At 41.9% G+C, this 27,693-nt stretch overlaps 2 protein-coding genes across 2 annotated transcripts in view; both read right to left on the reverse strand.

Annotated features, from left to right (window-relative positions):
- Positions 1 to 381: 381 nt before the first annotated feature.
- On the reverse strand, positions 382 to 15,911 carry LOC308465370 (vomeronasal type-2 receptor 26-like; the record flags this gene model as incomplete). Its single annotated transcript, XM_080985282.1, has 5 exons — positions 15,734 to 15,911; positions 8,417 to 8,687; positions 7,192 to 7,674; positions 1,877 to 2,003; positions 382 to 1,295 (listed from the first exon to the last, which is right to left on the reverse strand). Exons 1-5 carry the CDS (start codon positions 15,808 to 15,810, stop codon positions 382 to 384), a joined length of 1,872 nt encoding a protein of 623 aa, XP_080841408.1. The 5' UTR covers positions 15,811 to 15,911.
- A 2,263-nt stretch (positions 15,912 to 18,174) lies between these two features.
- LOC308465375 (vomeronasal type-2 receptor 26-like) overlaps positions 18,175 to 27,693 on the reverse strand; it is a gene marked incomplete at both ends in the record, with an annotated part of 28,746 nt that continues 19,227 nt past the window's right edge. Inside the window, 2 exons of the mRNA XM_080985294.1 lie at positions 18,175 to 19,088; positions 20,540 to 20,666. Coding sequence (XP_080841420.1) covers positions 18,175 to 19,088; positions 20,540 to 20,666 — 1,041 coding nt within the window. The remainder of the gene's footprint in view (positions 19,089 to 20,539; positions 20,667 to 27,693) is intronic.

Here is a 27,693-nt window from a genome sequence, read left to right on the forward strand (position 1 = left end):
AGGAGCCCAAGACAAAGAAAGACCTGCAGAGGTTTGTAGCATTGGCCAAATATTACCGCAAGTTCATGTCAGCCTATTCGAGATTCACTACACCCCTCACGGATTGCTTGTAGGGCAAGAAGCCGTTCCAGTTGACAGCTGAGGTGCATCAGGCATTTGAGCATCTCACAACCTTGTTCTCCTCAGAGGTGTACCCAGCTCATGCAGACCCCCACAGGGTGTTGGTCAAATAAAGAGACGCCTTTGACAGAGTGGTTGGTGCTGTGCTGTGAAAGGATGACCAAGATGACCAAAGTCTTTATGCTTTCTTGGGCAACCAGCTGGAAGCTGCTGACAGCATCCTGACAGCAATGTTTGGTCCACGTTCAAAGAAGCTAAGAATTAGAAACTACCACCTTCACTTTTTGTAGTTAGCTGTGCCTTTGTGTTTAGATCAGGCCTGAGTATGATAATGTAGCACTTGGGAAGGAAGATGCAACCCAGAAGCCCAGCACTGGAGGCCAACATAGAGAAGACCTGCACAGCTACCATGAACTTCCCTTTGGTGCTCAGGTAGGTGGGAACAAAAGACACCCAAACACTGCAGAAGACCAGCATGCTGAAGGTGATCAGCTTGGCTTCATTGAAGGACCCGGGAAGCTTTCTGGCTAGGAAAGCCACCGTGAAGCAGATGGCAGCCAGGAAGCCCATGTAGCCAAGGACAGTGTAGAACATGGCAACAGATCCCTCATTGCATAGAAGGATGATCTCTCTAGCTTGGGAGTGCATGTCGGAGTCTGGGAAGGGTGGGGAGAATCCAAGCCAGATGGTGCAGATGACAATTTGGATACCGGAACAGGAAAGGACAATGGAGTTGGCCAGACTCTTCCCCAGCCATCTCCTCACCTTGTTCCCTGGCTTTGTGGCCAGGAAGGCCAGCACCACAGTGATGGTTTTTGCCAAAACAGAAGAGACAGCAACTGAGAAGATGATGCTGAAGGCTGTTTGTCGGAGAAGACAGGTTGCTCTTCTTGGCCGGCCGATGAAGAGGAAGGAGGACAAAAAGGAAAGCAGGAGGGAGCTGAGGAGGATATAGGATAAGTCCCGATTGTTAGCTTTGACTATGGGAGTTTCCTTGTATTTAACGAAGATTCCTTTCACAATGCCAGTGGTCAAGGACAAGAAGAGAGCAAAGGAAACCAGCACAATCCCCAAGGGTTCTTCATAAGTGAGAAATGTTATAATCTTGGGGACACATTTGTCTCGCGCTTGATTTGCATGCTGATCTTCTGGGCATCTGGTGCAATGCTTTGCATCTGAAGAGAAGAAGAATGACTTCAGAATGACTAACAAAATTCTTACATCCATACCTGTCTATTTTCTGACAGAGGTTGCCATGGTGATGGACTGTGCGTTTGAGATGTCAGGAAAATACAGTCTTTAGCAAGGTGTGCTGGGAAGAATAAGGTAGAAAACAAGGCTGCCTTGTTGGCTAGGCTGGCTGAAGATTGGTTGGGAGAGATTTCTTCCACTGAAATGCTGCACTGCTATGGTAAACAAGTCGCTCTTGATCATGTACTAAGATCTGGACTTCCTTCATGCAGACTGAAGGTGTAAATATGCAAATCAATCATATTTCTTAAAGCTACGGCAGTCTCCCCTGAGTCTATAATTCTCCAAATGAGCACGAACCCTGGGTGACCCCTGGGACCCTCTGGAAACCTGCTACAGCTCGGCAGAGAGTGGGGTGGTGTAGATTTAAATATTTGCCCCTTCCCCTCATGGTTGTTGCGTTCAGGTCCTGCTAGTTGGCTTTTCATGGGCATCTGTTCAAATTTGTAAGAACAGAGTGTTGGACTCGATGGACCTTTGCCCTGATTAAGCAGGAGTCACCCACCTTCCTGAATGGAGATGGTCCCTTCCACACAAGGAGCACAATCATAGCAGCAAATGGGCTCTCCTTCTTTAGTAACTCTGGCATATCCAGGGCGACAGCTTTCAGTGCATCTTGAATGAGGTACGACCTAAAAACAACAAGAAGGAAGCTCTAAGGAGATCAGCATAAATTATAGACATCATCTGAAGGCCCTGAATAAAAAAAGTGCTGAAATAAAAATTATTTTTATAATACTGATTCAAGTTTAGAAATCTGTAAAATGGGAACGAGACCCTTCTAAGTTTGTTAGAACTGTTGAGAACTCCTCTTCTTTCTGACATATAGTTTCATTTTTAATTGTTGAACAGAAATTTCTCCATTTCTCCATTTCTGCACCCCGATTCCCACATGTGTCCATGATAACACAGAGGTATGAGGGCCCTTTACTATGGTGTGTATTGTCGTGCTTTTATAAGCGTTCTCCGTTATTGGGCAGCTGAAAATGCCCACATGGCAGCTAGGGCCACACTGCCAACTTTTGGCCCATTGATGTCCTTGTTTCATCCACTCAGAGGGATAGATGAAAATGCAAGTGTAAGAGCAGCCTCTCCTCTCTTTGCCCCTTTCCATCTAAATTGCTATGCAAAACAGAGAGAAAACAGCAGTGCTGTACACAACCAGGAGTGGGTCTCTCTCTGCACAGGGCCCACTTAGGGTTACCCTGAAAATGGCTCCTATCAGCATATTATCAGAACATAGCAGATGTTACCGCAAGGGAACCAGTTGTGCCATAGTGGTAAGAGGGTTGGATGGGAATCTGGGAGACTAAGGTTCAAATCCCCCTGAAGCCATGAAGCTTCCTAGGTGACCTTGGGCCAATCACTTCCTCTCACTTTAGGATGTTGTTCTTATTTCAAACACTTCAGGTTTTGGACAAAACGGAGTGCTTTCAGAAGTGGCAGAGAGACATTTCTAAGTTTGTCTGGCAGGGCAAAAAGCCCAGAATTAAGTTTAAGATATTAACCGATGCAAAACAAAGAGGGGGCTTTGCCCTGCCAGACTTAAAGTTGTATTATGAAGCCGCAGCGTTCTGCTGGCTAAAAGACTGGCTACTTCTTGAAGACACTGATGTGTTAGATTTGGAAGGGTTCAACAATACCTTTGGATGGCATGCATATTTATGGTATGACAAGGTTAAAGCAAATAAGGCCTTTAAGAACCATATTGTCAGAAAATCATTGTTTAATGTCTGGACAAAATATAAAGACTTGCTGGAAAATAAAACACCAAGGTGGCTTTCACCTTTGGAAGCCAAGGCCCGAAAAAGACCCAATATGGAGGCTAAATGGCCAAAATATTGGGAAATACTAGAAAAGGATGGAGACAATTGGAAATTGCAGAGTCTGGAGAAAATGAAGGACAAAGTGCGAGATTGGTTACATTACGCTCAGATTAAAGAAGTTTTTAAAAATGATAAGAAACTAGGGTTCCAGGTGGAGAAATCGAAATTAGAAACAGAATTGTTAGAACCAAAGATTAAGGTACTTTCAAGGATGTATAACTTGCTGTTGAAATGGAATACACAAGACGAAACGGTTAAATCGGCTATGATAAGGTGGGCACAGGACATTGGGCATAATATCATGTTTGAGGACTGGGAGAGGTTGTGGAGTAATGGATTGAAATTTACTGCATGTAACGCCCTGAAAGAAAATGTAATGAAAATGATTTATAGATGGTATATGACCCCAGTCAAACTTGCTAAAATTTACCACCTGTCTGATAATAAGTGTTGGAAATGCAAAGAGTGTGAGGGAACGTTCTTCCACCTCTGGTGGACTTGCCCTAAAGTGAAGGCGTTCTGGGAAATGATTTATAATGAACTGAAAAAGGTATTTAAATATACCTTCACTAAGAAACCAGAGGCTTTCCTTTTGGGTATTGTTGGCCAAGGGGTGGCAAAGAAGGACCAGACATTTTTCATGTATGCAACAACAGCAGCAAGGATACTTCTCGCAAAACATTGGAAAACTCAAGATCTACCCACACTGGAAGAATGGCAGATACAACTGATAGACTACATGGAACTGGCTGAAATGACCGGCAGAATCCGCGACCTGGGAGAAGAGAGGATTGAGGAGGACTGGAAGAAATTTAAGAACTATTTACAAAAGTATTGCAATTTGAGTGAATGTTAAATAAGATGCTAGATCAAAATAACTGAGCACCACTAAACTTAGAAGTTTTTAAGAAAATAAGTAAGACTGTGAAATTTAGCTTCTTCTGAGAATTATAAGATTAGGAAATATAGAAGGGATATAAGAATTTAAATAAGATGATAAATTGCTGACAAAATGTTTCAACGATGAAAATGGGAGCGGGAGATGTGAGGAAGTCCAAAGAAAATGTGAAAATATGTTAAGATCAATGTTACATTGTTTATCATGTTTATTTTTATTGTAAAATTTAATAAATTGCTTTAAAAAAAAAAAAAAAGAGATTTATTGGGAAATACGACCCAGTTCACGATATCAAAGTTGGCAGTCAGCTCCCCATTCTGATCAGAATACATCCCTCCTATGGATGAATTGGAAATCCAAATTTCTTTCAAGAAAGTGTGAAGCTAGAATGGCAGAGAAAACACCAGTATTTAGGAAACGTGATATCAGGGTTGTGTGTGACAACTGTAGGCTTGTGTCCAAACTTCATAAGAGATGAGAGTAAACTATATTTAAACAAAATAATTTTAGGATGTTTCCTGGGCATACGATTGAAGTTGAATATTTTGTGGGATGTAGTCCTGTTTCCTTTGATAATTGAGAAAGGTTCCAAACATCTTACCAATTTCATGAGGATTGTCCTAAATCAAGGACATCAAGGCAGAGACCTTATGTCACTAAAGATGCTGACAGGTCCTTTATCAGGTTTTAAATCCTCGAGAGATACGACTGAAATAAGCAATATAGAGGACATGTTCTACCAAGCACTTGGGAAATGTAGAAAGCTTGCATGCATTTTAATTGGCTTTAATGTGACTTCCTGTTTCCTGCCTAGGGTAATGGCTGACTCCCATGTGGTCGGAGCTCCGGTTGTGCCAGAAATGCAGAGTTAATATAAGGGTAATTTGCTCTGCCAACTCCGGGGGGGGGGGCGCTGCGTCACCCGCAGATCGTTATGTGTCACTTGCAACAAAATGCGAGGATAGAGGGTGCTAGGTGCCAAGCCTGGCACGGGGCCAACTGGGAACTCTCCGAAGTTGTTCCTTTGTGCAGGGCTCACCTGTTTTATAAAAATTAATTAGATCTGGACAAAAAGCAGGCATGTTGTGGACTGGCAGGTAAAATAAATAATCTGCTGAATTATACTGTCACCGGATGCCAAACTTTCGCTTAACTTGCTACTTCATGATTTGGTGAACCTCACCAAGGGGAAATTAATTACTCAAAGGATACGCAGGAGGGGTAAAAACTAATTGGATGTATAGCTGTATAGTTCTCGATGGGGGAGCCTCAATTAGAACTAATAAAATAAGATCAGATATGAAAGTTGTTGGGACTGAGGAGGCTATAAGATGGCGGCGGTTGCTGTTGCATATTTACAAAATGAAGAAATCTCCTTTTGAGGAGGCCGAAAATATCTTTGGGTTACAAAAGGGTGTACTTTACATAAGAACGTACTTGTTAGTATGGATTATCTAAACAGAATGCAGGAGCACTTTCAACTTTTAATTTGTGACTTAGCGTGCAGTCCCTGGTGGAAGTTTAAATCAGAACTTGGAAGAGGATGGAGGAGGCTTGGGCTGAGAGAATGGCAATTGTGACGCAGATGAAATAGAAATGAACTCTCCCCCTGGGTTTCTGTTTTTGTTTTTTTTTAAAGATATCTGGTGGATTTCAGCTTGGGAAATTTTACATCAAATAGTGCACTTGTTCACACGGATTACAGTTATAAAAGGTGAAAGTAACTTCGTATCCTGGCTGCCCCTCTAAGGGCCCAGGGGGGCAAGTTTTGGATTCTGAAAGAACTTAACAATCACCAAAAGATTGCTCGGTGAAATTTTCCTTGCAGTATTTCTGCTTTTTCTTATGGAAGAATTTGGAATAATAGCTTCTTTAACACTTTGAGAGCTTGCTACGTCATTAATCTTTGTGCTGAAGGAAAGTTGGAAAACAGCTCAGAGCCAAGAGATAAGATGATGGAATGAAAGGAATGAATGGAGGACTAGTGCTGGAAAATTATTGTTGGACAACAACACAGAAATAACACTTTCTCTGCATGTTAACAATAAGATGAAGATGGACAGTTAGAATTATGGAATTGGAACCAACAAGCAAGAAAACAAAATATAAACAAAAGATATTGCCTCTAGAAACCAGGACATGGGGAGTTCCCCCAAATTATTTGAATTTGGAAAATATAATTGGCGATAATGTATATGATTTGATTTGATGTGATTTGATTTGTTAATAATTGGAAGATTTTTATTGGAAAATGAATATTTTTTTTTAAAAAAACCAATTGGCTTTAATCTAGCCTATTGTGATCTCAACTTTCTATACAGTATGTTTCAAATTGGGATTTTAAGTTCTTTAGTGATAATTTTATTCTTTTGTCTTTTTTTCTAAACTGCTTTGAGGTTTTTTTCAGCGGGCAAGCAATATGTAAATTATTAAACATGGTAATTATTTAAGGTTTATTTGAGAGAATGCCCTTTAACCACTTTTCATAGCTTTACTTGTGCTTTGAAGGATTTTTTTCTAACCTTCCTAAATTATTTATTTTTAAAACATATTTTAATTAATTTTAAAAGTATTGTAGAACAGCAAAGATAGATGAACAATTAAAAAAACTTCTTAATATGTACTACTAAAGACAGGGCATAGGAAACCTAAACATATGAAACAATTACAATGAGATAAACTACAAGGAATATAGAATCTGAAAAGGATTCCAGAGATGGGCAAAGTATTTGCAAAAAGGGGGAGAGGACAGACCTGCCATGGCTGCAGCCTTTGAAGTTCCAATCTGTCTTCTCCACCCGCCATTACCTTCCATTTGGATTTGGATGAATATGCAGCATTTAGGGCCTGAGCCACAAACTGGACGCCGTAGTAAGTGCTGTAGCGGTCTTGAGACCAGATTGCCTCCATCTCCTCCTTGGATAAATTTTCCTGTTGTTCCATTTCTGTGCACCTTGTCCAACCCTCCACGGGCAGCACATTGTTTGAACATGTACAACTGAATACTCTTTTGAAAAACTGTGCAGCTGCAGCTCTATCTTCAAATGAAAGTTGAGTATAGTAACCCTGTTCTGTCCTTTTTTCGGTATTCATTACAAAGGACAAAGAACCTTGGGCAGGCTGGAAGTAATCTGTGCCACCAAACAACATCACATCAATGTCCAGAAGATCTGTCGTGATCCAGACTATCCCCTGAGATTTCCTCACTTCATGAATTCTTTGTAAAAGTATGATTGGACGAATTCTGTGCTCAGAGTCCCCATAATAAACAAACACCTTGACTTTTCTCAAGTCCGAAGCTTTACAATGTAAGGATGACATTTGATCCAGGGTTGAAATATGAAATTTTTCCAAGAAAGCAACACAAATCCCACTGCGGATCAGCAGAAGGGTGAAAACACTCAGGAACCTTTCTCCATTGTCGTTGTCTGGAACAAAGAGACCGATCCACGTCCACCTGAAATGTAGCAACAACTTGACAATCCCCATGTGCTGGGTTTCTTCTTTGGGGACCATCTGGTAGATAAAAGGGAACTGAGTTTTGTCATTCAGATCCTGAGCAGCAGAGCCAAAACTGATCTAGTAAGAAAAAGAATGGTGTCATGTTTTCAGGAATACACAAGCAGGGCCCTGCCGCATGACCAGGCCAAAGGCCCATCTCTTCACAGTAGCTAACCAGATGCTTCTGGATATATGCAATGCCTTTGATGGAGGAATCATGTTCAGAAGAGGACCTGGAGTTTACAGAGAAGGAAGTGGCTCCAATGGACTCTGGGGCAGAGCAGGGCATCTGGGCCTTGTAGGGTCATGGCACCCAAACCTCTTCCTAGAGTCACAATGGGGCACTACACAGAATGAGAGGCAGAAGGTAAGCAGCTGCACAGTTTGGAGGAGTGCAAGTACTTAAACGTCTGTGTTCAGTTAGCTGTCAGACATCCACTGGTCTTCCTGAGAAACAAGAACCCTTTAGGGGCCAGGGGCTACTTTCAACTAAATCTTCCTATTGACAAACGGGAGAGGAAGGTAGGAAGAGGCTGAGGGTTTTTTAAATCACTTTCCATATTCTTAAAATGCGATCCCCCCCTTTGGTCTCTCTCTCTGGGTACTTCTCTTTTGTGTTGCCTGGAAAATTTGGCCCTTAGAATATTGTTGAAGTACAACTCTGCACAAGTACATCAGTACACACAACCATGGCTAAAGGCCAGAATGGTTGGCTTTGAAGTTTAGAAACTTCTGGGAGCATGAAAGGGTTCCTCACCACTTCTGGAGAGACAGCAAAGAGGAATGAAACATAACCAATCACTTCTCTTCCAATTCCTACCTGGGGCATTTTGTAGATGCCCAACATGCTTGAAATTTGGTGGAAGATTTCAGAAGAAGTTGCTTCAAAAACAGCCAACATGTTATTCTGTCTTCCACAGCTGTAGTTTGGAATACTGTCTAACATGGCATCAGCAGTTGTCCTGACATCAAAAGCGGCCTCATAGATGCTATAGCCCAGGGTGACATTGGCTAAATGCTTAAGATGCCGGGCGATCTCCTGGGTTGCAAACAAGATGGACAGGACTGGTGAGCTATCCTCTGCTGACCAACTGCAAATAAATGAATACACAAAAAATCGTTTTAGCTTCCCATTCCCCATTAAATGAAAAGAACTTTGCAACATTCCTTGCTCTGTAAGAACAGAAGAAGAGCTTGCTGGTTTTATATCTATTGGGGCAAACTCTGCAGCTAGGAAGGAGCAGAATCTTTGTCAGGAAATGACAAAGGTGCTGCTCTTAGATGGAATGGGCATTCAGAGAGCCCCAGCACAAGAAAATGATCCCGGTCCTCCAAGCATAGTCCTATATGTGCGTTTTTTGATGTTCCTTCTTCCTGCCCACAACAGTGAAGGAGTACAGGGGGGATATATGAAGGACAGTTTTGCAGATTTCTGGGGACACCGTTTCCCCGACATCAAGTAAGGTTGTGACTAGGAACCCAATGAATTAATGTGTAACATGTGAATAGGAGGGAAATCAAATGTATGGTCATGTACTAGATCCAGAAATATTGCCTATTGACAGAAATATTGTTAAGCATGCCTCCTTGTTTCTAGGTCACATCCAATGGAAGCCCCAGCCAGCATGTTCAATGGTCAGGGATAATGGGAGCTGTAATCCAGCAAAATCTGAAAGGCCACAGGTTGGGGGAAGCAGCTGTGCACCTCCCAGAAATTGCCAGCTTCTGATCCCCTGCCCAACTTCCACAGGGCACATAAAATATACTTAGGGTAACGATTAGGAAAAGTTGCATTCCTCTGTGATAAGTACTGTTTCCAATGAAAGACATCAGAATGGTCGTTCTATATTTCTTGCCAAAAAAGCTTCACCATACACAATGACTCTTTCCAAACATGTCAAGAGGCCAATGTACAGACATTGATGGACTTCAATGTCTGTACACTAATGCGCAAAGCATGGGAAATAAACAAGATGAGCTTGAGCTCTTGGTAAAGCAAACTAAATATGACATAATAGGCATCACTGAAACCTGGTGGGATAAGTCCCATGATTGGAATGTAATAATGGAGGGATACAATCTATTTCAGAGAAACAGACCAGACAAGAAAGGAGGAGTGGCGGCGTTATATGTCAGGGATGTGTATACCTGTGAAGAGATCCAAGATTTAGAACCTCAAAGCCAAAGTGAGAGCATTTGGGTCAAAATCAAGGGAGAGAGGAATAACATTCTTCTCCTCATTGTGGGAGTTTACTATAGATCCCCAAGCCAAACGGAGGACATAGATGATGCCTTCCTGGAACAGATGGCCAAGCATGCAAAAGGAAGGGAGATAGTAGTAATGGGGGACTTCAATTACCCGGATATTTGTTGGCTGTCAAACTCAGCCAAGAGCATAAGGTCAAACAGATTCCTCACTGGCCTTGCAGACAACTTCATTGTCCAGACAGTGGGAGAAGCAACAAGAGGAACAGCCATTTTAGATCTGGTCCTAACCAATGTTGATGACCTGGTTAGTGGGGTAGAAGTGGAAGGATCATTAGGCGCGAGTGATCATGCTCTTCTGAAGTTTACTATACAGCGGAAAGGAGCAGCCAAGCATACTAGGACTCAATTTCTTGACTTTCAGAAAGCCGACTTCATAAAACTTAGGGATGTGCTGGGTGAGATCCCATGGACAGTAATACTAAAAGGAAAGGGAGTTCAGGATGGTTGGGAGTTTGTTAAGAGGGAGATAGTAAAAGCACAACGTCAGGCAATACCAATGAGACGGAAACATGGAAGGTGCCTAAAGAAGCCAGGGTGGCTATCTAAAGAACTTTTAACTGAGTTAAGATTAAAAAAGGATGTGTACAAAAAATGGAAAAGGGGGGAAACCACCAAAGAGGAATTCAAACAAATACCCAGCACGTGTAGACACAAAGTCAGAAAAGCTAAAGCACAGAATGAACTCAGGCTTGCTAGAGAGGTTAAAAGCAACAAAAAAGGCTTTTATGGGTATGTTCGTAGCAAAAGGAAGAACAAAGAAACAGTGGGGTCACTCAGAGGAGAAGATGGTGAAATGCAAACAGGGGACACAGAAAGGGCTGAACTCCTCAATGCCTTCTTTGCCTCAGTCTTCTCCGATAAAGAAAACAATGCCCGACCTGAAGAATTTGGAGCAAATGATTCAGCAGAGGAAACACAGCCCAGAATAACTAAGGAGATAGTACAAGAATACTTGGCTAGTTTAGATGTATTCAAGTCTCCAGGGCCAGATGAACAGCATCCAAGAATATTAAAAGAACTGGCAGATGTGAGCTCAGAACCACTGGCAGTCATCTTTGAGAATTCCTGGAGAACAGGCGAAGTCCCGGCAGACTGGAGGAGGGCAAATGTTGTCCCTATTTTCAAAAAGGGGGAAGGAGAGGACCCAAATAATTACCGCCCAGTCAGTCTGACATCAATACCAGTTAAGATTCTGGAGCAGATCATTAAGCAAACAGTCTGTGAGCACCTAGAAAGGAATGCTGTGATCACCAATAGTCAGCATGGATTTCTGAAAAATAAGTCATGTCAGACTAACCTGATCTCGTTTTTTGACAGAATTACAAGCCTGGTAGATGAAGGGAACACAGTGGATGTAGCCTACCTTGATTTCAGCAAGGCATTTGACAAGGTGCCCCATGATATTCTTGTAAAGAAGCTGGTAAAATGCGGTCTTGACTATGCTACCACTCAGTGGATTTGTAACTGGCTGACTGACCGAACCCAAAGGGTGCTGATCAATGGTTCCTCTTCATCCTGGAGAAGAGTGACTAGTGGGGTGCCACAAGGTTCTGTCTTGGGCTCGGTCTTATTCAACATCTTTATCAACGACTTGGATGATGGACTCAAGGTCATCCTGATCAAATTTGCAGATGACACCAAACTGGGAGGGGTGGCTAACACCCCAGAGGACAGGATCACACTTCAAAACGACCTTGACAGATTAGAGAACTGGGCCAAAACAAACAAGATGAATTTTAACAGGGAGAAATGTAAAGTATTGCACTTGGGCAAAAAAAAAAATGAGAGGCACAAATACAAGATGGGTGACACCTGGCTTGAGAGCACTACATGTGAAAAGGATCTAGGAGTCTTGGTTGACCACAAACTTGACATGAGCCAACAGTGTGATGCGGCAGCTAAAAAAGCCAATGCAATTCTGGGCTGCATCAATAGGAGTATAGCATCTAGATCAAGGGAAGTAATAGTGCCACTGTATTCTGCTCTGGTCAGACCTCACCTGGAGTACTGTGTCCAGTTCTGGGCACCACAGTTCAAGAAGGACACTGACAAACTGGAACGTGTCCAGAGGAGGGCAACCAAAATGGTCAAAGGCCTGGAAACGATGCCTTATGAGGAACGGCTAAGGGAGCTGGGCATGTTTAGCCTGGAGAAGAGGAGGTTAAGGGGTGATATGATAGCCATGTTCAAATATATAAAAGGATGTCACATAGAGGAGGGAGAAAGGTTGTTTTCTGCTGCTCCAGAGAAGCGGACACGGAGCAATGGATCCAAACTACAAGAAAGAAGATTCCACCTAAACATTAGAAAGAACTTCCTGACAGTAAGAGCTGTTCGACTGTGGAATTTGCTGCCAAGGAGTGTGGTGGAGTCTCCTTCTTTGGAGGTCTTTAAGCAGAGGCTTGACAACCATATGTCAGGAGTGCTCTGATGGTGTTTCCTGCTTGGCAGGGGGTTGGACTCGATGGCCCTTGTGGTCTCTTCCAACTCTATGATTCTATGATTCTATGAAATACTTAGAGGATGAGAAGATACTACTTGGTAAGGTTCCTATACGGATTTGAACGTTTCAGAGAGATTGAAGGGAAGGTGGTGGTATCCTTACATTCCAATTTTTACACATTCTTTGATCTGCAAAGATTGCACTGTGGATTTAGAACCTTTTTAAGATACGTTGTAATCCACATACACCCAACACACCAGGGACATTTAATTTAGACAGTTTGTTGGGAATAAAGGAATAGAGGAAGCTGTCAAAGCTGTTAATACTTGACTAGGAAGAAACACCCTTTTTCATGAGACATGAGATGATCAACTATGCTTTAGCTGCATTAATGAAACTGAATCCCAAAATAGGGAAAGGGTTCTGAAACAACCTCTTTGTTTGCAGGACACCAAGGGGCATGGCCAGAAACTGGATGCTGCCACTGGAAAACAGCAATAAATGTGAATGCAGACTGGGTAACATAAAGTCACTTACGTCATAACAGTGTTTCTGGGATGCCGTGAAAAGTTGATTGGCTTAGTTATAAAACCTTTTGGAAATATGACCTGACTAATGAGGTGGTCTCCTGGCCTGTAATAACTCAACGGATCAGTTCTTATATTTCTGTTCAATGGGCATTTTGCTTTCAGCATCCTACTGGCTCCATGGGGCATTAGCAGCAGAAACAGCAGCAGCAGAAATATCATCCTGGCTATGCCTGCAGGAATCGTACACTCTTGTGACAGCAGTAACATTAGAAGCACAGCTGGACTCCTACAGTAGCTTCAGAAGAAAAGGTAGAAAAAGGAAACCTCCCATAGAAACAAGCCCTGCCAGCCCCAAATCTCCCAGGTCCGGCTTCTGATATTTATGACCCTGTTCTTCATTCAGGCTTGTGACAATAAGTTATCTGATGTTGCCTGTGATTCTGATGTTTTGTTATTTGTGGACTCCAAGACCATAGTTGGGGAAATCCCTGGACTAGATAAACAAATCACCATGATTTTGATAATTATAGGGTTAAGAAGGTCCACCTCCTCTGCAACTCCCTGGAATCGGTGAGTGACTCAATGGGCAGCTGCAGAGCCAGAGCAAAACATGTTTGTAAGAACTCAAAGCTGGGACTCTCAATCTGGGCCCTGCTAAACCTGAGGAAACATTAACTTCAGTAAAGTCCAAGAAACTATAGAATAGCTAGTGTTATGATTAGTTGGGTCCAGGATCTGGGTCACACTATTGATTTTGAAAGCTGGGAAAAACTGTGGACTAAATCAAATTTACAGCATATGTGTCACTCAAAGAAAATGTATTTAAGATGATGTACCGATGGTATGTCACACGTGCCAAACTTGCTAAAATCTATATTAATCAAGACAAAAATTGTTGGAAGTGTAAGGAGAAGAATTTCTGCCATATGTGGTGGACTTGCTCCAAAGTGAAAGCCTTCTGGGATATAATATATGAGTTAAAAAAGGTTTTGAAATATAAGTTCAATAAAAAAACAGAGGCATTTTTATTAGGTTTAATTGGTGAAGAAATACATAAAAGAGAGGTAAACTTGTTTATGTATGCCACAACGGCTGCGAGAACACTTCTGGCTCAGAAATGGAAGCAGCAGGAACTCCCAACACTGGAAGATTGGCAGGTCAAGATGGTGGAGTATGTAGAGATGGCCACGTTGACGGGGAAGATTCGGAATCAGTGTGATGAACTGTTTCAAATGGACTGGAACAAATTTATATTTTATATGAAAGAAAATTGTAAACTTTTGAAAACATTTGTAGGCCTGAATTGAAATGTTTTGTATTGTAAATATAAGGGACTGATTTACCGACAATAAGGTGAAATATTATAATTTGACAAAGGGTAAATGATTATAGAAATGTGAAAAATATGGAAAGATATGTGGAAGTCAGAAAGAGGGAGGGAAGGATGTTGATGCTCTTACAGAGTAATATATTAAGTTATAGAAGTATGTAAAAAAATGTGAATATGATTTAAGTGGAAAATCTAATAAAAATTATTTAAAAGAAAGAAAGAAAGAAAGAAAGAAAGAAAGAAAGAAAGAAGCTAGAGAATATCCAAAGCAAAACGTGTTTGTGAGAACTCAAAGATGTGACTCTCAATCTGGGCCCTGCTAAACTTGAGGAAACATTAACTTCAGTAAAGTCCAGGAAACTATAGAATAGCTATGATGGACCAAGACCAGGAAGACAGGACATGATAAAGGTGTATAAAGTCCTGCATGGTGTGGATAATATGGATAGGAAAAGTTTTCCTCCTTCCCAGTAGTAATACTAGAAGTTTGGACTTTAAGTGGGAATATAAACCCTTGTTTCCTAGGCCCCTGTCCAACTCTCTGATCACTACACCACACTGTCTCAGAACTATAGATTCATTGGCATCCAATGGAGATCTCTAACATTGAGATAAGCCATGAGATACTCACATGAGTTAATAGAAGTTCGGATTCATGAGACAACTAAAAGCATATTTTTATAATCAAAAGAGCAACAACTATTTTAATATTTATACCGTACCCACAACAAGAGCTGTTTGAAGAATTGCTGTGTCGTCTGATATGTTCACCCACAACTTAACACATATACCCAGAACAAATTTAGTTGGTCTGTAAGGTGCTACTGGACATTTTTTTTAAATTATTTTTATTTATTTCATCTGTTTCAGACCAACATGGCTACCTACCTGAATGCAGTAGTCCAAGTGGGAGATAACTAGAGCATGCACTACTCTGGCGAGATAGTCTGTGGGTATGTAGGGTCTCAGATGGCCTACCAGATGGAGCTCAATCCATTGGCCACCATACAGCCTTCAACCATCTCCAGATACTCACAGGACCTAGTTACTCACACAGGACCTGGTGACCTAGTTGCAGGAGTTTATTGGCCAGTGACGTTTATTGGCCAGAAACATATTTAGGTGACTTCCCGTGTCTGGACTTCTGGGTGCGATGATCTTAATTAGGGCTTTAAAGGTCAGCACCAACACTTTGAATTGTGCTCGGAAACATACTGGGAGCCAGTGAAGTTCCTTTAGAATCACTGTTATATGGACCTGGTGGAGATAACCAAAGTATGCACCACTCTGGTGAGACAGTTTGTGGGCAGGTAGGGTCACAGCTGGCATACCATATGGAGCTGGTAGACAGAGTTAACCTGTGCCTCCATGGACACCTGTGAGTCCAAAATGACTCACCTGCGCACCTGGTCCTTCAGGGGCACAGTTGCCCCATTCAAGACCATTCAAGACCAGGGGGTCCCCCATGCCCGCCCCCATCTCCCCAAAACAGTACCTCTGTCTTGTCAGGATTCAACTCCAGCCCGTTAGCCACCATCCACCCTCCAGCCACCTCCAGATACTCACACATTAACCTTAACTGGTTCCTCAAACTGATGAACACTCAGCCCAAACCACCTGATGATCTCCATATTCTTCTTCATGCTCAGCTATACATTAAGCTTGCTGGAGAGCCAGGCTGCTGGTGACCTAGTTGCAGGAGTGACGTTGGCCAGTGATGTTACCATGGATGAATGCAGATGTATCATTGTGACATCAGTGTATGATGTCACACACAGAATGAGCTTCAAACACCAGTAAAGTGAGAGACAGTTAACAGTCAGACCTAGGCTTAATGCTGTGGGTATTCGTGGCAGATGATGAGAAGGTAAAACATGGGGGCTATGGTATCTTTTACCAAAGTTTACAGCCGGATCAAGCACTTAAAAGATCTTGGTGCCCCCATGTGTATCTAATTCAGGAAATAAACACTAATAAACTGTAAAATAAAGATTGATTTTTCAAAATGAAGCAGAACCTACAGTAAGGTGGAAAATAACATTTATAGATCAGGGTAAATCCAGCAATGAAAAATTTCTGAGGTGCCCCCCTTCCCTGGAGGCCCTGAGCACGTGCTTATTTTGCTTAATGCTTAATTCAGCCCTATTCTGGATTAGGGCTACTTGAGTTTGGGGCAGATTCTTGAAGAAGTGGAACCTTCTGAAGTGACTCTCATTAATTGCAAATGAGGTTTTCAGCTGTTGAGGTTCTATTGCTCTTTGAACCACAATTAAACATTTAAAGACAATATGGATTTACACAAGTGCAGGTCAGTGAAATGGACATCTTCAGTAACAAGTCCATCAGATTATAAAACAGGACTTTAGGGCCGCTCCATCCTTATTATACATTCACTTTCATCATTCATTACCACTTCCTTTCACAATTTTTGTTTTTATTTATGCTTCTTTGATTCCATGCATAACAAGGTCTGAACCCAGATTGAAATGGGTCAAGTTAAGTGTTTGACTTCAGGTGGTCCCATCCATGTGGTCTCCCAACCGTTGCCCTGCATGACTTATTAAAGCTTCCAATGGGGGTATGAGTTGGTGGATCCAGGAGTTGTCAATGCATCCTCATGGAAGAGGGTAGTCCTAGTTGTCTTGAAAAATTGGTGGCTTGATCACTCCTGAATATTTCCAACATGAGCATATTGACTTATGACGACTACTGCTAACAGGTCGCTAATACTGGTTGTTTTGGAAGTGTAGATGGTAGAGAGGTTTCTGGGAAGACATTTCTGAACATTGATTTTATGAATTTAGAGCTTCTGCAATTTTCCTGCCATAAACCAGGTGTCAGGGACTGGGCAGAGGAGGAATGGTGGAGACTGCCTCCCCATCTTGACTCTTCCAGAGAAGAGGAAGACAGTATAGATTTATAACAGTGGTTTGTGGGAGGTCACAGCTCAGAGGCAAATGAGGGGATAGTTGGGAAATAATGCGAGAGGAGCAGAAGGAGACAAAAGTGGAGCCGCAGCTGGTTGATACGATGTCATTAGAAAGCAACTAAGACCTTCCATCTCCTAGAACCTGGCAAGCCTTAAAAGTAGGCGAGCAAAGAGCTCAAAGACAGAGGGCACGTAGCAGCACCCGTAGAAGTGACGAATGAGGATGTGGGAGAGACAAGGGTGGAAAGTCACTTGGGACTACGCCATTATCTAAGAGGCTGAGTTCTTTAGCCTCTCTCTGTAAAAATTGAAATAAAAAAGGACGGTAAGAAACCTTTCCTTTTCTTTATGCTTTCCTGGGCAACCACACAGAAGCTGCTGACAGCATCCTGACAAATTGTCCCGAGTCAACTTTAATCAGCGGTTAGGTCATAAATCATGGCAGATGGCATAGCAGGAGCCACGGGGCAGCCAGCCAACACTGATAACCGAGAAGAACCATTTCAATGGCTTTTACAACAAAATTTATTGTTAAGATCACACATAGAACAATTAACCAGCACAATAAATCAACAAAAATGAGAATTCGCAAAGATTTCCTGGGGTACCACTTCACACGTGAGGGGGTGCATATGGATCCAGCTAAGGTGCGGAGCGTAGTTTCGCGGCAGGAGCCCAAGACAAAGAAAGACCTGCAGAGGTTTGTAGCATTGGCCAAATATTACCGCAAGTTCATGTCAGCCTATTCGAGATTCACTACACCCCTCACGGATTGCTTGTAGGGCAAGAAGCCATTCCAGTTGACAGCTGAGGCACAACAGGCATTTGAGCATCTCAAAACCTTGTTCTCCTCAGAGGTGTACCCAGCTCATGCAGACCCCCACAGGGTGTTGGTCAAATAATGGCCTTTGACAGAGCGGTTGGTGCTGTGGTGTTAAAGGAAGACCAAGATGACCAAAGTCTCTATACTTTCCTGGGCAACCAGCTGTAAATTAACAGCATCCTGACAGCAGTGTTTGGTCCACGTTAACAACATTGTATTTTATGGGAAGCCAATAATCTTCAAAGAAGCTAAGAATTAGAAATTACCATCTTCACATTTTGTAGTTAGATGTGCCTTTGTGTTCAGATCAGGCCTGAGGATGATAATGTAGCACTTGGGAAGGAAGATGCAGCCCAGAAGCCCAGCACTGGAGGCCAACATAGAGAAGACCTGCACAGCAACCATGAACTTCCCTTTGGTGCTCAGGTAGGTGGGCACAAAGGACACCCAAACACTGCAGAAGACCAGCATGCTGAAGGTGATCAGCTTGGCTTCATTGAAGGACCCGGGAAGCTTCCTGGCTAGGAAAGCCACCGTGAAGCAGATGGCAGCCAGGAAGCCCATGTAGCCAAGGACAGTGTAGAACATGGCAACAGATCCCTCATTGCATAGAAGGATGATCTCTCTAGCTTGGGAGTGCATGTCGGAGTCTGGGAAGGGTGGGGAGACTCCCAGCCAGATGGTGCAGATGACAACCTGCATACTGGAACAGGAAAGGACAATGGAGTTGGCCAGACTCTTCCCCAGCCATCTCCTCACCTTGTTCCCTGGCTTTGTGGCCAGGAAGGCCAGCACCACAGTGATGGTTTTTGCCAAAACAGAAGAGACAGCAACTGAGAAGATGATGCTGAAGGCTGTTTGTCGGAGAAGACAGGTTGCTCTTCTTGGCCGGCCGATGAAGAGGAAGGAGGACAAAAAGGAAAGCAGGAGGGAGCTGAGGAGGATATAGGATAAGTCCCGATTGTTAGCTTTGACTATGGGAGTTTCCTTGTATTTAACGAAGATTCCTTTCACAATGCCAGTGGTCAAGGACAAGAAGAGGGCAAAGGACACCAGGAGGATCCCCAAGGGTTCTTCATAAGTGAGAAATGTTATAGTCTTGGGGACACATTTGTTTCGGGCTTGATTTGCATGCTGATCTTCTGGGCATCTGGTGCAATGCTTTGCATCTGAAGAGAAGAAGAAGGACTTCAGAATTACTAACAAAATTCTTACATCCATACCTGTCTGTTTTCTGACAGAGGTTGCCATGGTGATGGAGTGTGCGTTTGAGGTGTCAGGAAAATACAGTCTTTAGCAAGGTGTGCTGGGAAGAAAAAGGTAGAGAACCAGGAGGTGCCCATTTTGTTTAAATATATATTTATTAAAGTTTTACATAAGATAAACAGAATAACATAGAGACAGAGAATAAACAGCATAAAGCAAAAAAACAAAGAGAGAGGAAAAAAAGAAAAGAAAAGAAAACATCATACGTTCCATAACTTAATTCCATTCACATGTTTCTTGGACTTCCTCACACCTCCCTCTTTTGTATTCCCAATCCAGAATTCTATTCAACAAATTATTCCCTTTTTTCACTTATCTTAACCTCATATTGCAACATTATCTATTTTTCATATTTTCTTCTTTAACAGATCACTTAAACCTATTCATAATGCTTTTGTTACCAAATACCATTTAGGTTCAATTCAACATCATTTTAACATTCATTAATTTTACAATATTTCTATAAGTAGTCTTTAAATTACTTCCAATCTTCTTCCACCGACTCTTTTCCCTGGTCTCGGATTCTGCCAGTCATTTCCGCCAGTTCCATGTAGTCCATCACCTTCATCTGCCACTCTTCCAGGGTGGGTAGATCTTGTGTCTTCCAATACTTTGCGATGAGTATTCTTGCTGCTGTTGTTGCATACATAAAAAAGGTTCTATCCTTCTTTGGCACCAATTGGCCGACTAAGCCCAGGAGAAAGGCCTCTGGTTTCTTCAGGAAGGTATATTTAAATACCCTTTTCATTTCATTATATATCGTCTCCCAGAAAGCCTTAATCCTTGGGCATGTCCACTGAAGGTGAAAGAATGTACCTTCAGTCTCTTTGCATTTCCAACATTTATTATCGGGGAAATGATAAATTTTTGCAAGCTTGACTGGTGTCATGTACCACCTGTACATCATTTTCATAATATTCTCTCTTAGGGCATTACATGCCGTAAATTTCATACCTGTGGTACATAACTGTTCCCAGTCAGCTGGCATAATGTTATATCCAAGGTCTTGTGCCCATTTGTTCATAGCCGGTTTTGCTGTTTCCTCATGAGAATTCCATTTCAACAGCAAGTTATACATTCTAGACAGTATCTTTGTTTTAGGATCCAACAGTTCTGTCTCCAATTTTGACTTTTCCACCTGGAAGCTGCTATGGTAAACAAGTCCCCCTTGATCATGTGCTAAGATCTGGACTTCTTCCATGCAGACTGAAGGTGTAAATATGCAAATAAATCATATTTCTTAAAGCTACAGCAGTCTCCCCTGAGTCTTCAATTTTCCAAAAGAGCACGAATCCTGGGTGATCCCTGGAACCCCCTGAAATCTTGCCTCTCCCTTTCTTCTGGAGTCACCCACCTTCCTGAACGGAGATTGTCCCTTCCGCACAAGGAGCACAATCATAGCAGCAAATGGGCTCTCCTTCTTTAGCTACTCTGGCGTATCCAGGGCGACAGCTTTCGGTGCATCTTGAACGAGGCACGACCTAAAAAGAAGGAGAAAGAGCACCCAAGGATATCAGCATAAATTACAGACATCATCTGAAGGCCCTGACTGAAAAAAATGCTCAAATAAATATCATTTTTAGAATACTGAGACCAGGTTAGAAAGCTTTAAAATGGGAGTGAGACTCTTCCAAATTTGGTAGAACTGTGGAGATCATTTTCATTCTGAGATAAAGTTTCATTTTTAATTGTTGAACGCAAATGTTGTTGAACACAAAGGATTAAACAAACTATGGCCTTTTAAACTGCATTTGAGATTTATTGTTCTTTTTTGTCACTGGGAAAAGGTTGCCATATTCTGGACAAAGTTGTTGAGCTTTATTTTCCCCCTTTGTAAATGTTTTGGGCTTTTCTTTGAATTTTCAATCATTTTTTAAAAAATCACTCTGCTTGCCATACGTTTGGGTTTTCCAGGACATGTTGCTGTTTCAGCAAAAAGGTGTCTGGGTGCCATTTCGGCAGCCAATTCCCAGATGTGTCCAAGACAACCCGGAGGAATGGCAGCCATACACTATGGTGCGTATTGTTGTGCTTTTATAAGCAGTCACCATTATTGGGCAGCTGATAAAGCCCACATGGCAGCTAGGGCCACACTGCCAATTTTGGCCCATTGATGTCCTTGTTCATCCACTCAGAGGGATAGATGAAAATGCAAGTGTAAGAGCAGCCTCTCCACTCTTTGCCCTACTCCATCTGATTTGCTATGCAAAACAGAAAGGGAAAAACAGAGAGGGAAAACAGCAGCTGTGTACACAACCAGGAGTGGGTCTCACTCTGCACAACGCCCACTTAGGGTTAAACTGAAAATGGCCCCTATCAGCATATTATCAGAACTTAACAGATGTCACAGCAAGGGAACCAGAGCCAGTTGTGCCATAGTGGTCAGAGAGTTGGGAGAGAACCCAGGAGACTAAGGTTCAAATTCCCAGGTAGCCATGAAGCTCCATACAGAAAAGGTGGGATATAAGTGCAACAAGTAAACAGATAAATGAATGAATGCAATGACCTTGCTGAAGTTCCCAGGCCACACAATGCCTTCCGGTGTAATGGAGAATTTTATGCTGGAGGATGCCTGTCCCTCGATGCTCCCAACTTTCTTTCTGCTGTGAGATCTATTGGGAAATACGACCCAGTTCACGATATCAAAGTTGGCAGTCAGCTCCCCATTCTGATCAGAATACATCCCTCCTATGGATGAATTCGAAATCCAAATTTCTTTCAAGAAAGTATGAAGCTAGATTGGCAGAGAAAACACCAGCATTTAGAAAACATGATATCTGGATTGTGTGAGAAAACAGCAGGCTTGTGTGCAAACTCCATAAGAGATTATGGAGTAAATTATGTTTAAACAAAATAACTGCAGGATATTTCTGGGTATATGATTGAGCAAAGCTTATATCCAATGACGTTGGATATTTTGTGGGGCATAGTCTTGTTTTTCTTGGATAATTGAGTAAGGTTCCAGACATCTTTCCAGTTTTGAGAGAATGGTCCTAAATCAAGGACATTGAGGCCTCGTGTCAGCTAAAGATAACAACCTTTTGGTCATTACGACTGGTCCTTTATCAGGTTATAAATTCACAGGAAATATGACTCAAATAAACACAAATAGAGGACACATCCTAGCAAGCATTTGGCAACAAGCCTTTTAACTGGCTTTAACCGATCCTATTGTGTTTTCAACATTCTGTGTTTTAAATAAGGCTTTTCTTTAGTGATTTTTATTTTATTTTAACGTTTTTGTAAAGTGCTTTGAGGGTTTCTTCAAGAGTCAAGCAATATATAAATGTTATGAACTAAATATAGTAATTAATTAATTAAGCTTAACAATTTTTCATAGCTTATTTTGTGCTTTGAAAGATTTCCCCCTAACTTTCCCAAATTATCAATTTTTAAAAAATTATCTATTTCAAAGTATATTAGAACCACAAAAATAGATGGACAATTAAAAAGAAAAACTTATTAACATGTCCTACTAAAGATAAGGCGTAGGAAACCGAAACATATTTAACAATAACAATGAGGTAAACTACAAAGAATATACAATCTGAAACGCATTCCAGAGGGTATTTGCAAAAAAGCAGAGAGGACAGACCTGCCATGGCTGCAACCTTTGAAGTTCCAATCTGTTTCCTCCACTCGCCATTAACCTCCATTTGGATCTGGATGAATATGCGACATTCAAGGCTTGGGCCACAAACTGGACGCCATAGTAAGTTCTGTAGCGGTCTTGAGACCAGATTGCCCCCATCTCCTCCTGGGACAAAGTTTCCAGTGGTTCCTTTTCTGTGCATCTTGTCCAACCCTCCACGGACAGTACTTTGTTTGAACATGAACAATGGAATGCTTTCTTCCAAAACTGTGAAAATACAGATGCAGTTGCATCTGAAAGTCGAGTATAGTAGCCCTGCTCTGTCCATTTTTTGGTATTCATTACAAAGGACAAAGAACCTTGGGCAGGCTGGAAGTAATCTGTGCCACCAAACAACATCTCATCAATGTCCAGAAGATCTGTTGTGATCCAGAGTATCCCCTGAGATTTCCTCACTTCATGAAGTCTTTGTAAAATCACGATTGGATAAATTCTGTGCTCAGAGTCCCCATAATAAACAAACACCTTGACTTGTCCCAAATCAGATGGTTTACAATGTAAGGATGACATTTGTCCCAGGGTCGAAATATGAAATTTTTCCAAGAAAGCAACACAAATCCCACTGCGGATCAGCAGAAGGGTGAAGACACTCAGGAACCTTTCTCCATTGTCATTGTCTGGAACAAAGAGACCGATCCACGTCCACCCGAAATGTAGCAACAACTTGACAATCCCCATGTGCTGGGTTTCTTCTTTGGGGACCATCCAGTAGATAAAAGGGAACTGGGTTTTGTCATTCAGATCATGAGCAGCCGAGCCATAACTGATCTAGTAAGAAAAGGAGTGGTGTCATTTTTTCAGGAATACACAAGAAAGGCCTCATTGCATGATCAGGCCAAAGGGCCATCTACTCACAGTAGCTAACCAGATGCTTCTGCATGTATGCCATGCCTTTGATGGAGTAATCATGTTCAGAAGAGGACCTGGAGTTTACAGAGAAGGAAGTGGCTCCAATGGACAGTGGGGCAGAGCAGGGCATCTGGGCCTTATGGGGTCATGGCACCCCAACCTCTTCCTAGAGTCACAATGGGGCACTACACAGAATGAGTGGCAGAAGCTAAGCAGCTGCACAGTTTGGAGGAGTGCAAGTACTTAAACTTCTCTGTTCATTTAGCTGTCAGACATCTGAGAAACAAGAAACTCATTAGGAGCCAGGGGCTACTTTCAACCACATCTTCCTATTGACAAACCGGGGAGGGAGATAGGAAGTGGCTGAGGGTTTTCTAACTCGCTTTCCACTTTCTTGCAATGTGATTTCCCCCCTTTGGTCTCCCTTTTTGGGTGCTACTCTTTTGTGTTCCCTGGAAACTAATGGCCAGATGGTTGGCTTTGCAGTTTAGAAACTTCTGGGGGCATGAAGGGGTTCCTCAAAACTGCTGGAGAGACAGCAGAGAGGAATTAAACACAATTGATCTCTTCCCTTCTAATTCCTACCTGGGGCATTTTGTAGATGCCCAACATGCTTGAAATTTGGTGGAAGATTTCAGAAAAAGTTGCTTCAAAAACAGCCAACACGTTATTCTTTCTTCCACAGCTGTAGTTTGGAATACTGTCTAGCATGGCATCAGCAGTTGTCCTGACATCAAAAGCGGCCTCATAGATGCTATAGCCCAGGGTGACATTGGCTAAATGCTTAAGATGCCGGGTGATCTCCTGGGTTGCAAACAAGATGGAGAGGACTGCTGAGGTGTCCTTTGCTGAAAAACTGCAAATAAATGAATACACGAAAAATGGTTTTAGCCTTCCATTCTCCATTAAATGAAAACAACTGCTTGCTCTATACAAGTTATATCTAACAGGAAAATCTGCAGCTAGGAAGGAGCAGAATCTTGCCCAGTTCCAACAACAAAGAAAGGAGTAGCATTTAGGAGAGCTTGAGCTGGGGTGAATTAGATTGAAATGCTCATTTAGATTTCCTTAAGTTGGCAAGTACTATTTACAAGATGAGAAGATATGAAAGAGAGAAATGCCCTATCTTGGGTTACTCACCTTAACTTCTTAGGGTGGTGGAATTACCTAGTAAGGTTCCTATATTGATTTGAACATTCCAGTGAGTTTGAAGGGAAGGTGGTGGCATCCTTATATTCCAATTTTTACACATTCTTTGATCCGCAAATGTAAGATTGCACAGTGGATTTAGAACTTATTTAAGATATGTTGTAATCCAAATACCCCCAACACCACCAGGGACATTTAATTTAGACAGTTGGGAATAAAGGAATAAGGGAAGCCGTCAAAGCTGTTAACACTTGACTAGAAAGAAACATCCTTTCTCATGAGACATGAGATGATCAACTATGCTTTAGCTGCATTAATAAAACTGAAGCCCAAAATAGGGAAAGGGTTCAGAAACAACCTCTTTGTTTGCAGGATACCAAGGGGCATGGCCAGAAACTAGATGCTGTCTCTGGAAAACAGCAAGAAATGTGAATGCAGACTGGGTAACATAAAGTCACTTACGTCATAACAGTGTTTTTGGGATGCCGTGAAAAGTTGATTGGGTAAGTTATAAAAGCTCTTGGAAATATGACCTGACTAATGAGGTGGTCTCCTGGCCTGTAATAATTCAACGGATCACTTTCCTCATTTAGGTTCAATGGGCATTTTGCTTTCAGCATCCCACAGGCTCCATGGGGCATTAGCAGCACAAACAGCAGCAGCAGCAGAAATATCATCCTGGCTATGCCTGCAAGAGTCATACACTCATGTGACAGCTGAACTCCTACAGTAGCTTCAGAAGCAAAGGTAGAAAAAGGAAACCTCCCATAGAAACAAGAGGCTTCTGATATTTATGACCCAGTTCTTCTTTCAGGCTTGTGACAATCAGTTATCTGATGCTGCCTGTGATTCTGATGTTTTGTTATTTGTGGACTCCAAGGCCATCGTTGGGGAAATCCCTGATCTAGATAAACAAATCACCATGATTTTGATAATTATAAGGTTAAGAAGGTCCACCTCCTCTGCAACTCCCTGGAATCGCTGTGTGACTCAATGGGCAGCTGCAGAGCCAGAGCAAAACATGTTTGTGAGAACTCAAAGATGGGACTCTCAATCTGGGCCCTGCTCAACTTGAGGAAACATTAACTTCAGTAAAGTCCAAGAAACTATAGAATAGCTAGTGTTATGATTAGTTGGGTCCAGGATCTGGGGCACACTATTGATTTTGAAAGGTGGGGAAAACTGTGGACTAAATCAAATTTATCGCATGTGTGTCACTCAAAGAAAATGTATTTAAGATGATGTACCGATGGTATATCACACCTGCCAAACTTGCTAAAATCTGTATTAATCAAGACAAAAATTGTTGGAAGTGTAAGGGGAAAAATTTCCTCCATATGTGGTGGACTTGCTCCAAAGTGAAAGCCTTCTGGGATATAATATATAATGAGTTAAAAAAGGTTTTGAAATATAAGTTCAATAAAAAAACAGAGGCATTTTTATTAGGTTTAATTGGTTAAGAAATACATAAAAGAGAGGTAAACGTGTTTATGTATGCCACAACGGCTGCAAGAACACTTCTGGCTCAGAAACGGAAGCAGCAGGAACTCCCAACACTGGAAGACTGGCAGGTCAAGATGGTGGAGTATGTAGAGATGGCCAAGTTGACGGGGAAGATCCGAAATCAGTGTGACGCACTGTTTCAAAAGGACTGGAACAAATATGTATTTTATATGAAAGAAAATTGTAAACATTTGAAAACGTTTGTAGGCCTGAATTGAAATGTTTTGTAATGTAAATATAAGGAACAGGTTTACCGACAAGAAGGTGAAATATTATAATTTGACAAAGGGTAAATAAGTGATTATAGAAATGTGAAAAATATGGAAAGATATGTGGAAGTCAGAAAGAGGGAGGGAAGGATGTTGATGCTCTTACAGAGTAATATATTAAGTTATAGAAGTATTTTTAAAAATGTGAATATGATTTAAGTGGAAAATCTAATAAAAATTATTTAAAAGAAAGAAAGAAAGAAACCATAGAATAGCCAAAGCAAAACGTGTTTGTGAGAACTCAAAGATGTGACTCTCAAGTCCAGGGAACTATAGAATAGCTATGATGGACCAAGACCAGCAAGACAGGACATGATAGAGGTGTATAAAGTCCTGCATGGTGTGGATAATATGGATAGGAAAAGTTTTCCTCCCTCCCAGTAATAGTACTAGACATTTGGACTTTAGACGGGAATTTAAACCCTTGTGTCCTAGGCTCCTGTCCAACTCCCTGATCACTACACCACACTGCCTCAGAACTACAGATTCATTGGCCTCCAGTGGAGGTCTCTAACACTGAGATAAGCCATGAGATACTCACAGGAGCTAATAGAAGTTCGGATTTATGAGACAGCCCAACCAGCTGACTGGTCCATTGGATTTAGACAGTAGCAGTAATATCTGGCTTTAGCTTAGTAATATACTAGCAGCCAACTAGAAATTCAATTCAATTTGGCTTCCAATGAAGCTGAATGTTGGAAGAGTCAGGACAGAGAAATCTGTTATAGACTTTGAAGATTGCTCCTTCCCTGGAAGAATTTCAATCATACATAGTTGGGCTAAGGAGGGCTATTAACATCAGTGTTATCTATGGGGTCCAGCATGTAACGATCCATTATACATTCAAGAACGGTGTGTTTTACTGCAGGTGTTAATGGGGTTTGGGGCAGATTCTTGAAGATGTGGAACCTTCTGAAGTGACTCTCATTGCTTGCAAATGAGGTTTTCAGCTGTTGAGGTTCTATTGCTCTTTGAACCACTGGGGGGAAAAACATGATTGTTAAAACTCACTGATGGGCCTTTCAATCTATGTATGTGTAAAAGTTTCCTGTAATGCCAACAGTGCAATCCACAGTCAGCATTTAA

Source organism: Podarcis pityusensis, assembly GCF_964106645.2.
Source record: "Podarcis pityusensis genome assembly, chromosome: 2".
Lineage (NCBI taxonomy): Eukaryota > Metazoa > Chordata > Lepidosauria > Squamata > Lacertidae > Podarcis > Podarcis pityusensis.